Source organism: Pseudophryne corroboree, chromosome 2, assembly GCF_028390025.1.
Source record: "Pseudophryne corroboree isolate aPseCor3 chromosome 2, aPseCor3.hap2, whole genome shotgun sequence".
In the NCBI taxonomy this organism is placed as follows: domain Eukaryota; kingdom Metazoa; phylum Chordata; class Amphibia; order Anura; family Myobatrachidae; genus Pseudophryne; species Pseudophryne corroboree.
Genome location: NC_086445.1, coordinates 1,044,842,233 through 1,044,857,859, shown reverse-complemented (window position 1 = coordinate 1,044,857,859; position 15,627 = coordinate 1,044,842,233). Strand labels below are relative to the sequence as shown.

Below are 15,627 nucleotides of genomic sequence, written 5' to 3'. Positions count from 1 at the left end.
TGGGAGCGGATCATACTGTGCAATGCACGATGGAGAGTGGGAAGACCCGGGAGCGGATCATACTGTGCAATGCGCGATGGAGAGTGGGAAGACCCGGGAGCGGATCATACTGTGCAATGCGCGATGGAGAGTGGGAAGACCCTAGAGCGGATCATACTGTGCAATGCATGGTGGAGAGAGGGAAGACCTGGGAGCGGATCATACTGTGCAATGCATGGTGGAGAGAGGGAAGACCCGGGAGCGGATCATACTGTGCAATGCATGGTGGAGAGGGGGAAGACCTGGGAGCGGATCATACTGTGCAATGCATGGTGGAGAGAGGGAAGACCTGGGAGCGGATCATACTGTGCAATGCACGGCGGATATAGGGAACATCCGGGTGCGGATCATACTGTGCAATGCATGGTGGAGAGGGGGAAGACCTGGGAGCGGATCATACTGTGCAATGCATGGTGGAGAGGGGGAAGACCTGGGAGCGGATCATACTGTGCAATGCATGGTGGAGAGGGGGAAGACCTGGGAGCGGATCATACTGTGCAATGCATGGTGGAGAGGGGGAAGACCTGGGAGCGGATCATACTGTGCAATGCATGGTGGAGAGAGGGAAGACCTGGGAGCGGATCATACTGTGCAATGCATGGTGGAGAGAGCGAAGACCCGGGAGCGGATCATACTGTGTAATGTATGGTGGAGAGAGGGAAGACCCGGGAGCGGATCATACTGTGCAATGCATGGTGGAGAGAGGGAAGACCTGGGAGCGGATCATACTGTGCAATGCACGGCGGATATAGGGAAGACCCGGGTGCGGATCATACTGTGCAATGCATGGTGGAGAGAGGGAAGACCTGGGAGCGGATCATACTGTGCAATGCGCGATGGAGAGTGGGAAGACCCGGGAGCGGATCATACTGTGCAATGCGCGATGGAGAGTGGGAAGACCCGGGAGCGGATCATACTGTGCAATGCATGGTGGAGAGAGGGAAGACCTGGGAGCGGATCATACTGTGCAATGCACGGCGGATATAGGGAAGACCCGGGTGCGGATCATACTGTGCAATGCATGGTGGAGAGAGGGAAGACCTGGGAGCGGATCATACTGTGCAATGCGCGATGGAGAGTGGGAAGACCCGGGAGCGGATCATACTGTGCAATGCGCGATGGAGAGTGGGAAGACCCGGGAGCGGATCATACTGTGCAATGCATGGTGGAGAGAGGGAAGACCTGGGAGCGGATCATACTGTGCAATGCACGGCGGATATAGGGAACATCCGGGAGCGGATCATACTGTGCAATGAATGCATGGTGGAGAGGGGGAAGACCTGGGAGTTGATCATACTGTGCAATGCACAGCGGATAAAGGGAAGACCTGGGAGCGGATCATACTGTGCAATGCATGGTGGAGGGAAGACCTGGGAGCGGATCATACTGTGCAATGCGCGATGGAGAGAGGGAAGACCCGGGAGCGGATCATACTGTGCAATGCATGGTGGAGAGAGGGAAGACCTGGGAGTTGATCATACTGTGTAATGCACGGCGGATAGAGGGAAGACCTGGAAGCGGATCATACTGTGCAATGCATGATGGAGAGAGCGAAGACCCGGGAGCGGATCATACTGTGTAATGTATGGTGGAGAGAGGGAAGACCTGGGAGCGGATCATACTGTGCAATGCATGATGGAGAGAGGGAAGACCAGGGAGCGGGTCATACTGTGCAATGTATGCCGGATATAGGGAAGACCTGGGAGCGGATCATACTGTGCAATGCATTGCGGATAGAGGGAAGACCTGGGAGCGGATCATATGTGCAATGCACGGCGGATATAGGGAAGACCTGGGAGCGGATTATACTGTGCAATGCACGGCGGATATAGGGAAGACCTGGGAGCGGATCATACTGTGCAATGCATGGTGGAGAGAGGGAAGACCCGGGAGCGGATCATACTGTGCAATGCATGATGGAGAGAGGGAAGACCTGTGAGTGGATCATACTGTGCAATGCATGGTGGAGAAAGGGAAGACCTGGGAGCGGATCATACTGTGCAATGCATGATGGAGAGAGGGAAGACCTGGGAGCGGCTCATACTGTGCAATGTATGGTGGATAGAGGGAAGACCTGGGAGCGGATCATACTGTGCAATGCACGGCGGATATAGGGAACATCCGGGTGCGGATCATACTGTGCAATGCACGGCGGAGAGAGGGAAGACCTGGGAGCGGATCATACTGTGCAATGCACGGCGGAGAGAGGGAAGACCTGGGAGCGGATCATACTGTGCAATGCATGATGGAGAGAGGGAAGACCTGGGAGCGGCTCATACTGTGCAATGTATGGTGGATAGAGGGAAGACCTGGGAGTGGATCATACTGTGCAATATGTGATGGATAGAGGGAAGACCCGGGAGTGCATCATACTGTGCAATGTATGGTGGATAAAGGGAAGACCTGGTAGCGGATCATACTGTGCAATATGTGATGGATAGAGGGAAGACCTGGGAGCGGATCACACTAATTAATGGCGCAATCAGCAAATAGTTATAGAACGGCGAGGCATGCCGCAGTGCAGGAAGATGAGCATGGCTCCACCTGTAGTGAGGGAACCTCATGCCTGGACAGGCCATTGCAGCTGAGACTAGTTATGGGCTGGAGGGTGCAGTGGGGGGCGCTGTGCTATTCCAAATAAAGTAGAGAAACACTAATCTGTTAGTGATGACAAAGCAATAACATGACAATGCCTGCGCCCCATATTCCTGCAGGTAAGATGTATGATGTGCACAGGAGAAATAAACTCCGCCAATTACAGATATAACCTTTATGTGCGTCTGGCAGTAATGTCCTATGTGTGCTGGACACCAGGCCTCGTTACAGGCAGCATGCCACTTACGCTGTACGGGAATGAGGCGTTATGGAGTTTAAGGAAAGACGTCACACGTTTCACTTCCATACCACTGTGCGCAGCGCAGGGATATCCAAAAACAGTAGACAGGGGAATACATGTTACAATACTGCAGCGGACATCTAACTACCTTAACATAGATCATGGGTAGAGCTTGCTTTGCCCGGCTGTAATGTCTCGCAACTCTGTACACTGTTTCCGGCACGTAGTCCAGCACCAGGTTTAGGTAGACCTCGTCTTTCTGTAAGATACAAGACATGGCTCAGTGAGTAAGAGACACAGACGGGTGAATGCATTATACAGAGTCAAGCAGGCACATATAACACTGCTACCTTCTGTCAGATATGGGTTCAGTATGAAATACCTACAATCAAAATGCTGACGGACAAAATACCGACAACACTTGACCGACGGTCAAAATCCAGACAAGGACAAAATCCCGACATTTAAAATACAGACAAGGCCAAAACGATGACATTTAAATGGTCAACAAGTCAAAAAGTCGACACAAGTTTTTCATTGGTTTTTTTTTTGTCTGTGTGTCGACAGTGTTCTGCGACCCCTCGCATGGCGAGGGCTTCGGGACACTATTATATTCCCCCCTCCAGGTCCACTGGGATGGTAAACTATGAACAAGTTGGTTTCAACAAAAATTTTATGAAAACTCATGTCAACTTTTTGACCTGTTGACATTTTAAAAGTCGGTATTCTGACTTTGTCGGTATTTTAAATATCGGTATTTTGACAACGTCGGGATTGTCAGGATTTTATCCGGCGGGCAATGGTTGTCGGTATTTTGACGGCATCCTGTCAGATATAATAGTATAATTTCTCAGTGTGACCCACATGTGTGAAAGACGAATGTGTGCTTCGTTACTGTCCGGCTGTAATAAGCACCCGGCCCCTATGGAATGATCTCCCGGACTCTGACACTGGTCAGCACAAACGTCTGCAATGCAAATAGACGCCTTCTCCTCTCAATCACAAACTCCAGATAATTGGTTGCACAAGTTTCACCCTCTTATTTATCAGCTGTGAGTCTACTAAGGGCTGTGCAAGCCTCGTACACCGGGACGCCGCAACCTTCTCCCAGTCTATGCAGCAACTTATGATTCCTCAGGATCCTGATTAGAATGCGGCCGGAATCTCCAGAACACTGCTCTTGTAGCAAATCCTCTATAATGTGGTATTTACTGTGCAGATAGAGTGACGGTGCTGCTGGGATATAAACCCTAGGGCCGCCCTGGGTGTCCTCCAGACCAATTACATCAGGCCTGGCCAACCTGTGGCTCTCCAGCTGTTGTGAAACTACACATCCCAGCATGCTCTGCCACAGTTTTAGCATTTTCTAACAGCAAACGTGTAGAATGGCATGCTGGGACTTGTAGTTTCACAACAGCTGGAGAGCCGCAGTTTGGCCAGGGCTGAATTACATAGTCTATAACGTGCTCCATCAGCCCCCCCCCCCCCCCCCCCCCCCCCTATGGGACACGTTCTCCAGCCATGTAGAAGAGCGGAATTTCCCTATATTGTTCCTACCACCATGGTAGGGGTTGTGCACACCCAGCACACAGGCCAGGGAAACCACACAACCACAATCGCTTGGCATCAGAGTCTCCGTCTGCTCTCTGGGAAACCCTAGGGGATACTTATGGTAAGTTTTGGTGTGAAGCGCCCAGGATATTGTGTGGACACTTTCTCCCATCTCTGCCACCAAAGACCAAGCCCGTCAGAGGCGTCACAGGACGCGGCGGGACTCCCCAGTAACGGCCTGTAACGCACAATAAGCTTTGGAAAACTGCGGATTCCTGACTAATTTCCTTGCGGACAGATCTGATAGTTCTCTGGGGAACTATAAAAGTTTTAGAAATCCTCTTATATCCTTCACTGGATGCGATTACAGCCTGAAACATGGTATCACTGAGGGAATGATGGGACTATGCCGCCGCCACCATGGATACTGATGACGTGCGCCAGAGACATTGGGTTTCATCAGACACAGGCCCTGATTTATCAAGCCTTGGAGAGTGATAAATTGCACGATGATAAACTACCAGCTAATCAGCTCCCAACGGTCATTTCTCAAACACAGCCTGTAACATGGCAGTTAGGAGCTGATTGGCTCGTGCATTATTACCGTGCAATTTATCAGTCACTACCCACAATCATACAAAGCGCGTCACTACCCACAACCATACAAAGCGCCTCGCGCGTCACTACCCACAATCATACAAAGCGTGTCACTACCCACAGTCATACAAAGCGCCTCACGCGTCACTACCCACACTCATACAAAGCCCCTCACGCGTCACTACCCACAATCATACAAAGCGGCTGACGCATCACTGCCCACAATCACACAAAGCGCGTCACTGCCCACAATCATACAAAGCGCCTCGCGCGTCACTGCCCACAATCATACAAAGCGCCTCGCGCGTCACTGCCCACAATCATACAAAGCGCGTCACTGCCCACAATCACACAAAGCGCGTCACTGCCCACAATCATACAAAGCGCCTCGCGCGTCACTGCCCACAATCATACAAAGCGCCTCGCGCGTCACTGCCCACAATCATACAAAGCGCCTCGCGCGTCACTGCCCACAATCATACAAAGCGCCTCGCGCGTCACTGCCCACAATCATACAAAGCGCCTCGCGCGTCACTGCCCACAATCATACAAAGCGCGTCACTGCCCACAATCATACAAAGCGCGTCACTGCCCACAATCATACAAAGCGCGTCACTGCCCACAATCATACAAAGCGCGTCACTGCCCACAATCATACAAAGCGCGTCACTGCCCACAATCATACAAAGCGCGTCACTGCCCACAATCATACAAAGCGCGTCACTGCCCACAATCATACAAAGCGCCTCGCGCGTCACTGCCCACAATCATACAAAGCGCCTCACTACCCACAATCATACAAAGCGCCTCACTACCCACAATCATACAAAGCGCCTCACGGGTCACTACCCACAATCATACAAAGCGCCCCGCGCCTCACTACCCACAATCATACAAAGCGCCTCACTACCCACAATCATACAAAGTGCCTCACTACCCACAATCATACAAAGCGCCTCACGCGTCACTACCCACAATCATACAAAGCGCGTCACTACTCACAATCATACAAAGCGCCTCACTACCCACAATCATACAAAGCGCGTCACTACCCACAATCATACAAAGCGCCTCACTACCCACAATCATACAAAGCGCCTCACGGGTCACTACCCACAATCATACAAAGCGCATCACTACCCAGGATCATACAAAGCGCCTCGCGCGTCACTACCCAGGATCATACAAAGCGCCTCGCGTGTCACTACCCAGGATCATACAAAGCGCCTCGCGTGTCACTACCCAGGATCATACAAAGCGCCTCGCGTGTCACTACCCAGGATCATACAAAGCGCCTCGCGTGTCACTACCCAGGATCATACAAAGCGCCTCGCGTGTCACTACCCAGGATCATACAAAGCGCCTCGCGTGTCACTACCCAGGATCATACAAAGCGCCTCGCGTGTCACTACCCAGGATCATACAAAGCGCCTCGCGTGTCACTACCCAGGATCATACAAAGCGCCTCGCGTGTCACTACCCAGGATCATACAAAGCGCCTCGCGTGTCACTACCCAGGATCATACAAAGCGCCTCGCGTGTCACTACCCAGGATCATACAAAGCGCCTCGCGCGTCACTGCCCACAATCATACAAAGCGCCTCGCACGTCACTGCCCACAATCATACAAAGCGCGTCACTGCCCACAATCATACAAAGCGCGTCACTGCCCACAATCATACAAAGCGCCTCGCGCTTCACTGCCCACAATCATACAAAGCGCGTCACTGCCCACAATCATACAAAGCGCGTCACTACCCACAATCATACAAAGCGCGTCACTACCCACAATCATACAAAGCGCCTCGCGCGTCACTACGCACAATCATACAAAGCGCCTCACTACCCAATCATACAATGCGAGTCACTACCCACAATCATACAAAGCGCCTCACGTGTCACTACCCACAATCATACAAAGCGCGTCACTACCCACAATCATACAATGCGAGTCACTACCCACAATAATACAAAGCGCGTCACTACCCACAATCATACAAAGCGCCTTGCGCATCACTACCCACAACCATACAAAGCGCCTCACTACCCAATCATACAATGCGAGTCACTACCCACAATCATACAAAGCGCCTCACGCGTCACTACCCACAATCATACAAAGCGCGTCACTACCCACAATCATACAAAGCGCGTCACTACCCACAATCATACAAAGCGCCTCACGCGTCACTACCCACAATCATACAAAGCGCGTCACTACCCACAATCATACAAAGCGCGTCACTACCCACAATCATACAAAGCGCGTCACTACCCACAATCATACAAAGCGCCTCACGCGTCACTACCCACAATCATACAAAGCGCCTCACGCGTCACTACCCACAATCATACAAAGCGCATCACTGCCCACAATCATACAAAGCGCGTCACTACCCACAATCATACAAAGCGCCTCACGCGTCACTACCCACAATCATACAAAGCGCGTCACTACCCACAATCATACAAAGCGCGTCACTACCCACAATCATACAAAGCGCGTCACTACCCACAATCATACAAAGCGCGTCACTACCCACAATCATACAAAGCGCCTCACGCGTCACTACCCACAATCATACAAAGCGCCTCACGCGTCACTACCCACAATCATACAAAGCGCCTCACGCGTCACTACCCACAATCATACAAAGCGCATCACTGCCCACTATCATACAAAGCGCGTCACTACCCACAATCATACAAAGCGCGTCACTACCCACAATCATACAAAGCGCCTCACGCGTCACTACCCACAATCATACAAAGCGCATCACTACCCACAATCATACAAAGCGCGTCACTACCCACAATCATACAAAGCGCGTCACTACCCACAATCATACAAAGCGCCTCACGCGTCACTACCCACAATCATACAAAGCGCCTCACGCGTCACTACCCACAATCATACAAAGCGCATCACTACCCACAATCATACAAAGCGCGTCACTACCCACAATCATACAAAGCGCCTCACGCGTCACTACCCACAATCATACAAAGCGCCTCACGCGTCACTACCCACAATCATACAAAGCGCCTCACTACCCACAATCATACAAAGCGCCTCACGCGTCACTACCCACAATCATACAAAGCGCGTCACTACCCAGGATCATACAAAGCGCCTCGCGTGTCACTACCCAGGACCATACAAAGCGCCTCGCGTGTCACTACCCAGGATCATACAAAGCGCCTCGCGTGTCACTACCCAGGATCATACAAAGCGCCTCACATGTACCACCTTGGGTAAATAACCTGGGAGTGTCCGAAGAATCGCCCGGTCATGGTGAAAAATCAAATAGGGGGACTTATGGGATAATATACGAGACCCTTCTAGCTGAAGCAATAGCCAGCAAAAACAACACCTTAAGGGAAAGCCACTTAAGGTCAGCAGAGGTAAGAGGCTTAAACGGAGACTCTTGTAAGGCCTCCAAAACCACCATCAGATCCCAAGGGGCCACAGGTGGCACATATGGACGCTGAATCCACAACACACCCTGAGTGAATGTATGGATATCAGGTAGGGTAGCAATCTTTCTCTGAAACCAAACCGACAAGGCAGAGATGTGAATCTTGAGGGAGGCCAGACGCAGGCGTAAGTCCAGGCCTTGTTGTAGAAAGGCCAATAGTTTCGTCTCTTTTGCTGTGGGGGAACAAAAGGCAAAAAAGTAGATTTACCCGCGGTAGCTGTGGCAACCAGGTCCGCGAGACCTTCCCCAAACAACTCCTCACCCTAGTACGGCAAAACCTCCATATGCTTCTTTGAATCTGCATCACCCGTCCATTGACGGGTCCACAGGGCTCGCCTAGCAGAAATCGCCATGGCGTTGGCTCTCGAACCTAGCAGCCCAACGTCTCTTTGAGCGCGTCTCATATATAAGACTGCGTCTTGAATGTGACCTAAGGTCAATAAAATGGTATCCCTATCTAGGGTATCAAGGTCAGCTGACATACCCATGCCGATGCTATTGCCGGTCTGAGTAAAGCACCCGTATGCGTATAAATAGATTTTAAGGTATTTTTCTGTCTGCTAACAGCAGGATCCTTAAGGGCCGCGGTGTCTGGAGACGGTAGCGCCACCTTCTTGGACAGGCGCGTTATAGCCTTGTCCACCCTGGGTGAGGATTCCCAGCGTACCCTGTCCTGTGCAGGGAAAGGATACGCCATAAGAATCCTCTTGGGAATCTGCAGTTTTTTGTCTGGAGTCTCCCAAGCTTTTTCAAATAACGCGTTCAGCTCATGAGATGGGGGAAAGGTTACCTCAGGTTTCTTTTCCTTATACATGCGCACCCTCGTGTCAGGGACAGAGGGGTCATCTGTGATATGCAAAACGTCTTTTATTGCAATAATCATATAATGAATACTTTTGGCCACCCTTGGGTGTAACCTCGCATCATCGTAGTCGACACTGGAGTCAGAATCCGTGTCGGTATCAGTGTCTGCTATTTAGGATAGGGGACGCTTTTGAGACCCTGAAGGGCCCTGTGACACAGTCAAAGCCTTGGACTGACTCCCTGCCTTTTCCCTGGACTCTGCTTTGTCCATTCTCTTATCTAATAAGTTCACATTTGCATTTAAAACATTCCACATGTCCCCCCAATCATGGGCGTTGCTGACGGAGACACCACAATCATCTGCTCCACCTCCTCCTCAGATGAGCCTTCCGCTTCAGACATGCCGACACACGTGTAACCACCCCCCCACACACAGGGATATATCTATAAGGAGACAGTTCCCCACCAAGGCCCTTAGGAGAGACAGAGAGAGAGTATGCCAGCACACACCCAGCGCCAACTGACACTGGAAACAGAATTCCCAGATAATAGCGCTTTTATATCTAATAAATCGTGTAATACACTCACTGCGCCTTACAAGTGCCCCCCCCCCCCCTCTTTTCAGCCCTGTGTCACCGTGTTCAGCAGGGGAGAGTCCGGGGAGCCAGCTTCTCTGCATGTGCTGTGGAGAAAATGGCACTGGTTAGTGCTGAGGGACCAAGCTCCACCCCCTCCAGCGGCGGGCTTCGGTCCCGCTCAATTTTATAAAACTGGCGGGAGATTTATACACTTACTGCCTCCGCAGCCTATATCCATATTGCCAGACTTAAAGGTTTATATTGCTGCCCAGGGCACCCCCTCCTGCGCCCTGCACCCATCAGTGCCTGGTAGTGTGTGTAATGTGTGGGCGCAATGGCGCGCAGCGTTACAGCTGCGCGCTTACCTCAGGGAAGATCTGAAGTCTTCTGCCGCCTTAGAAGTCTTCTTTTCTTCTTATACTCACCCGGCTTCAATCTTACGGCTCTGTGAGGAGGACGGCGGCGCGGCTATGGGACGAACAGCGGGGAGAGACCTGCGTTCCGACTCCCTCTTGAGCTAATGGTGTCCAGTAGCCTAAGAAGCAGAGCCTAGCATTTAAGTAGGTCTGCTTCTCTCCCCTCAGTCCCACGATGCTGAAAATAAAAAACCTAACAAAATACTTTTTCCAGAGAAACTCAGGAGAGCTCCCCTGAAAGCACCCAGTCTCCTCTGGGCACAGGATCTAACTGAGGTCTGGAGGAGGGGCATAGAGGGAGGAGTCAGTGCACACCCATTCTAAAGTTCTTTATAGTGCCCATGTCTCCTGCGGAGCCCGTCTATACCCCACGGTCCTTACGGAGTCCCCAGAATCCTCTAGGACGTAAGAGAAATTATGTACCATAAACTGCACTGGACTAGCAATACAAAGTAATACTGAGTATGGCTATATGTGATAACTATAGATATAACAAACACAGTAAACACTGGATGTAGATCACAGGGTGTTTGTACCACACAACCCTGACAGTATGCACTCTTTCTGAACTAGCACAGTCCCAGTGACAGGTAGAATACTCAAGTGTCCTGTAGGAAGCACAGCACTGGCAGTCAGGCGGTTCCACAGAGGAGGATTTGCCCCAGCAGTCCCAGGAAACAGCAAGGCTCTGTCTGTAATGGCTGCTGACCGGAAATGAGGGAGAGATATGCAGCTCCAGGGCGGGAACATTGCTGAAATGGCGCCCTGGGGCTGGGGGGAGGGGCCTCAGGTCCGACCTGCTCCCCCTGCTGGCATCCCCACCGGGTGTGCTGGCAGTACATAAAACAGGGGGGGAGGGGGGAAGGGGGGATTTGTACAACGTCTCCCGCTGACCTGTGCCCATAAAATATACCCCTGGTGGCTAGTGGGGCAGCCGCCCAGTAATCAGTGTCCACGCAGCGCGCGCGCAGCCCGCCTCCTACGGCCGCGCTGGATCGCGGTGAAAAGTGCGGCACAGAAGCCCCTTACCTCCCACTTGTCAGCGGCCCCGCGATCCGGGGAGAGGGCGGCGTGTGTGTGACTCACTTCAGGAGGGAAGAAGCCGGCGCCTCCGCTGCAGTGACCCGGCAACCGCGGCGCGGGAGTATACAGCGCCGCTGGGGGTGATGGAGCTGCACGCAGGGAAGTCTATGAGACTGTGCCTGCAGCAGCCCTGGAAGTCTTCTTTACAATTTCTTCTGTCTTCAGTCTGTAAACGAAGCTCTGAAAGGGCTGCTTAGGGCAGCCTCCTGTTACCTGCCTGCATACTGCATGGCACCAACTTACAAACTGAGCTCACTGGCATGGAGGCGGGGTTATAGAGGAGGCGGTGCTGTGCATCTTGGGAACAGTCTAAAGCTTTGAGCCTGTTGGTGCCTCGGATCAAGATCCTACTCTACACCCCAATGTTAATCCTTGGAGCCCAGTGTACCCCGCTGCAGAAATAGCCTTGGAAGTGAATACAGAATTGTGCCCCACCAAGCAGGCCATGAAGTCAGGAACCTTTACAGATCCCGGTGGAGCATATGGCCGGGTACACACTAGGACTATATATATGGACGATTTGTTGTATTGGAACCCTCAATTGCACACTCCGGCAGACAGCATACAAGATCGTCTGACTGGCCGTGCTGCATGGTCAACCAAACGATAGTGTGTGTGCGGCTATGTGTGTTAATACTGGACGGAACGGAAGGTTGTTCCGTTGTTCATTAAATTGTGTAAAGTGTACCAATGGTTATGTAGGTTACTGGTCGCACTGGTTTATGTATACAAGAAATTAAACCCCCATTCGATTAATAACTCTAGAGATTCTGTATTTGTATCAGGGGGTGCTACCACGGGCAGTGGAGCATCAATTTAGAATACTTAGGGAAAGGTATGTGGAAAAAGACAGATTGCACGTACCCTTCTCTAAGTATTCTAAATTGTAACGTGTACCAGCAATCTGTGATGGTCCGAGGCAAACGAAAATTGCCCCAACCATCGCAAGGAATGCAGGTCGTCCCGATGTGTACCCGGCCTAAGGCACATTGGCGGTGGAATCGCCCACAGACGTCCCGAGGTATTAAGGTTTACAAGGGGTGAACTCTCACCTCCCAAAAGCCCAGGACAAAAGACTCCTTGTTCTAATGAGAACATCATCTTCTCTTCACGTCAAGAATAATACAAAGTAACGCTATAACCCAACTCCTAATGATACAGGAAGCCTGAGCGTTTCACTTCTGCAGCATAAATTCTACATGGACAGAAAGAGAATGCTAAATTGTGTCTATATACAACTTTCTTCAAATAAAAAAATAAGATTTTACTTACCGATAAATCTATTTCTCGTAGTCCGTAGTGGATGCTGGGACTCCGTAAGGACCATGGGGAATAGCGGCTCCGCAGGAGACAGGGCACAAAATAAAAGTTTAAGGATCAGGTGGTGTACACTGGCTCCTCCCCCTATGACCCTCCTCCAAGCCTCAGTTAGGATACTGTGCCCGGACGAGCGTACATAATAAGGAAGGATATTGAATCCCGGGTAAGACTCATACCAGCCACACCAATCACACCGTACAACTTGTGATCTGAACCCAGTTAACAGTATGATAAACGCAAAGGAGCCTCTGAAAAGATGGCTCACAACAATAATAACCCGAATTTTTGTAACAATAACTATATACAAGTATTGCAGACAATCCGCACTAGGGATGGGCGCCCAGCATCCACTACGGACTACGAGAAATAGATTTATCGGTAAGTAAAATCTTATTTTCTCTGACGTCCTAGTGGATGCTGGGACTCCGTAAGGACCATGGGGATTATACCAAAGCTCCCAAACGGGCGGGAGAGTGCGGATGACTCTGCAGCACCGAATGAGAGAACTCCAGGTCCTCCTCAGCCAGGGTATCAAATTTGTAGAATTTAGCAAACGTGTTTGCCCCTGACCAAGTAGCTGCTTGGCAAAGTTGTAAAGCCGAGACCCCTCGGGCAGCCGCCCAAGATGAGCCCACTTTCCTTGTGGAATGGGCTTTTACTGATTTTGGCTGTGGCAATCCTGCCACAGAATGTGCAAGCTGAATTGTACTACAAATCCAACGAGCAATCGTCTGCTTAGAAGCAGGAGCACCCAGCTTGTTGGGTGCATACAGGATAAACAGCGAGTCAGATTTTCTGACTCCAGCCGTCCTGGAAACATATATTTTCAAGGCCCTGACAACGTCAAGCAACTTAGAGTCCTCTAAGACCCTGGTAGCCGCAGGTACCACAATAGGTTGGTTCATGTGAAATGCAGAAACCACCTTAGGTAGAAATTGAGGACGAGTCCTCAATTCCGCCCTGTCAGAATGAAAAATTAAGTAAGGGCTTTTATATGATAAAGCCGCCAATTCTGACACACGCCTGGCTGAAGCCAAGGCTAACAGCATCGACACCTTCCATGTGAGATATTTTAAGTCCACAGTGGAAAGTGGTTCAAACCAATGTGACTTTAGAAAACTCAACACCACATTGAGATCCCAAGGTGCCACTGGAGGCACAAAAGGAGGCTGTATGTGCAGCACCCCTTTTACAAATGTCTGAACTTCAGGTACTGAAGCCAGTTCTTTCTGGAAGAAAATCGACAGGGCCGAAATTTGAACCTTAATGGACCCTAATTTTAGGCCCATAGACAGTCCTGTTTGCAGGAAATGAAGGAAACGACCCAGTTGAAATTCCTCTGTAGGGGCCCTCTTGGCCTCACACCACGCAACATATTTACGCCAAATGCGGTGATAATGTTTTGCGGTTACGTCCTTCCTGGCTTTGACCAGAGTAGGAATGACTTCTTCTGGAATGCCTTTTTCCCTCAGGATCCGGCGTTCAACCGCCATGCCGTCAAACGCAGCCGCGGTAAGTCTTGGAACAGACAAGGCCCCTGCAGTAGCAGGTCCTTTCTTAGAGGTAGAGGCCACGGTTCGTCCGTGAGCATCTCTTGAAGTTCCGGGTACCAAGTCCTTCTTGGCCAATCCGGAACCACGAGTATAGTTCTTACTCCTCTCCTTCTTATGATTCTCAGTACTTTTGGTATGAGAGGCAGAGGAGGGAACACATACACTGACTGGTACACCCACGGCGTTACCAGAGCGTCCACTGCTATTGCCTGAGGGTCCCTTGACCTGGCGCAATATCTGTCCAGTTTTTTGTTTAGACGTGACGCCATCATGTCCACCTTTGGTTTTTCCCAACGGTTTACAATTAGGTGGAAGACTTCTGGGTGAAGTCCCCACTCTCCCGGGTGAAGGTCGTGTCTGCTGAGGAAGTCTGCTTCCCAGTTGTCCACTCCCGGAATGAACACTGCTGACAGTGCTATCACATGATTTTCCGCCCAGCGAAGAATCCTTGCAGCTTCTGCCATTGCCCTCCTGCTTCTCGTGCCGCCCTGTCTGTTTACGTGGGCGACTGACGTGATGTTGTCCGATTGGATCAACACCGCCTGACCCTGAAGCAGAGGTTTTGCTTGACTTAGGGCATTGTAAATGGCCCTTAGTTCCAGAATGTTTATATGAAGAGATGTTTCCATGCTTGACCACAAGCCCTGGAAATTCCTTCCCTGTGTGACTGCTCCCCAGCCTCTCAGGCTGGCATCCGTGGTTACCAGGATCCAATCCTGAATGCCAAATCTGCGGCCCTCTAGTAGATGAGCACTCTGCAGCCACCACAGGAGAGACACCCTTGTCCTTGGCGACAGGGTTATCCGCTGATGCATCTGCAGATGCGATCTGGACCATTTGTCCAGTAGATCCCACTGAAACGTTCTTGCATGGAATCTTCCGAATGGAATCGCTTCGTAAGAAGCCACCATTTTTCCCAGGACCCTCGTGCACTGATGCACTGAGACCTGGCCTGGTTTTAGGAGGTTCCTGACTAGCTCGGATAACTCCCTGGCCTTCTCCTCCGGGAGAAACACCTTCTTCTGGACTGTGTCCAGAATCATTCCTAGGAACAGTAGACGTGTCGTTGGAATCAGCTGCGATTTTGGAATATTTAGAATCCACCCGTGCTGACGTAACACTACCTGAGATAGTGCTACTCCGACTTCTAACTGTTCCCTGGATCTTGCCCTTATCAGGAGATCGTCCAAGTAAGGGATAATTAAAATGCCTTTTCTTCGTAGAAGAATCATCATTTCGGCCATTACCTTGGTAAAGCCCCGAGGTGCCGTGGACAATCCAAACGGCAGCGTCTGAAACTGATAATGACAGTTTTGTACTACAAACCTGAGGTACCCTTGGTGAGAAGGGTATATTGGGACGTGGAGATAA

At 50.9% G+C, this 15,627-nt stretch overlaps 1 protein-coding gene across 2 annotated transcripts in view; it reads right to left on the bottom strand.

Moving 5' to 3' along the window:
• GSK3B (glycogen synthase kinase 3 beta) overlaps window positions 1-15,627 on the bottom strand; it is a 166,097-nt gene that overhangs the window by 25,631 nt on the left and 124,839 nt on the right. For both annotated transcript variants that reach the window (XM_063956858.1, XM_063956859.1), the window contains exon 4: window positions 3,024-3,134. In XM_063956858.1, coding sequence (XP_063812928.1) covers window positions 3,024-3,134 — 111 coding nt within the window. The remainder of the gene's footprint in view (window positions 1-3,023; window positions 3,135-15,627) is intronic.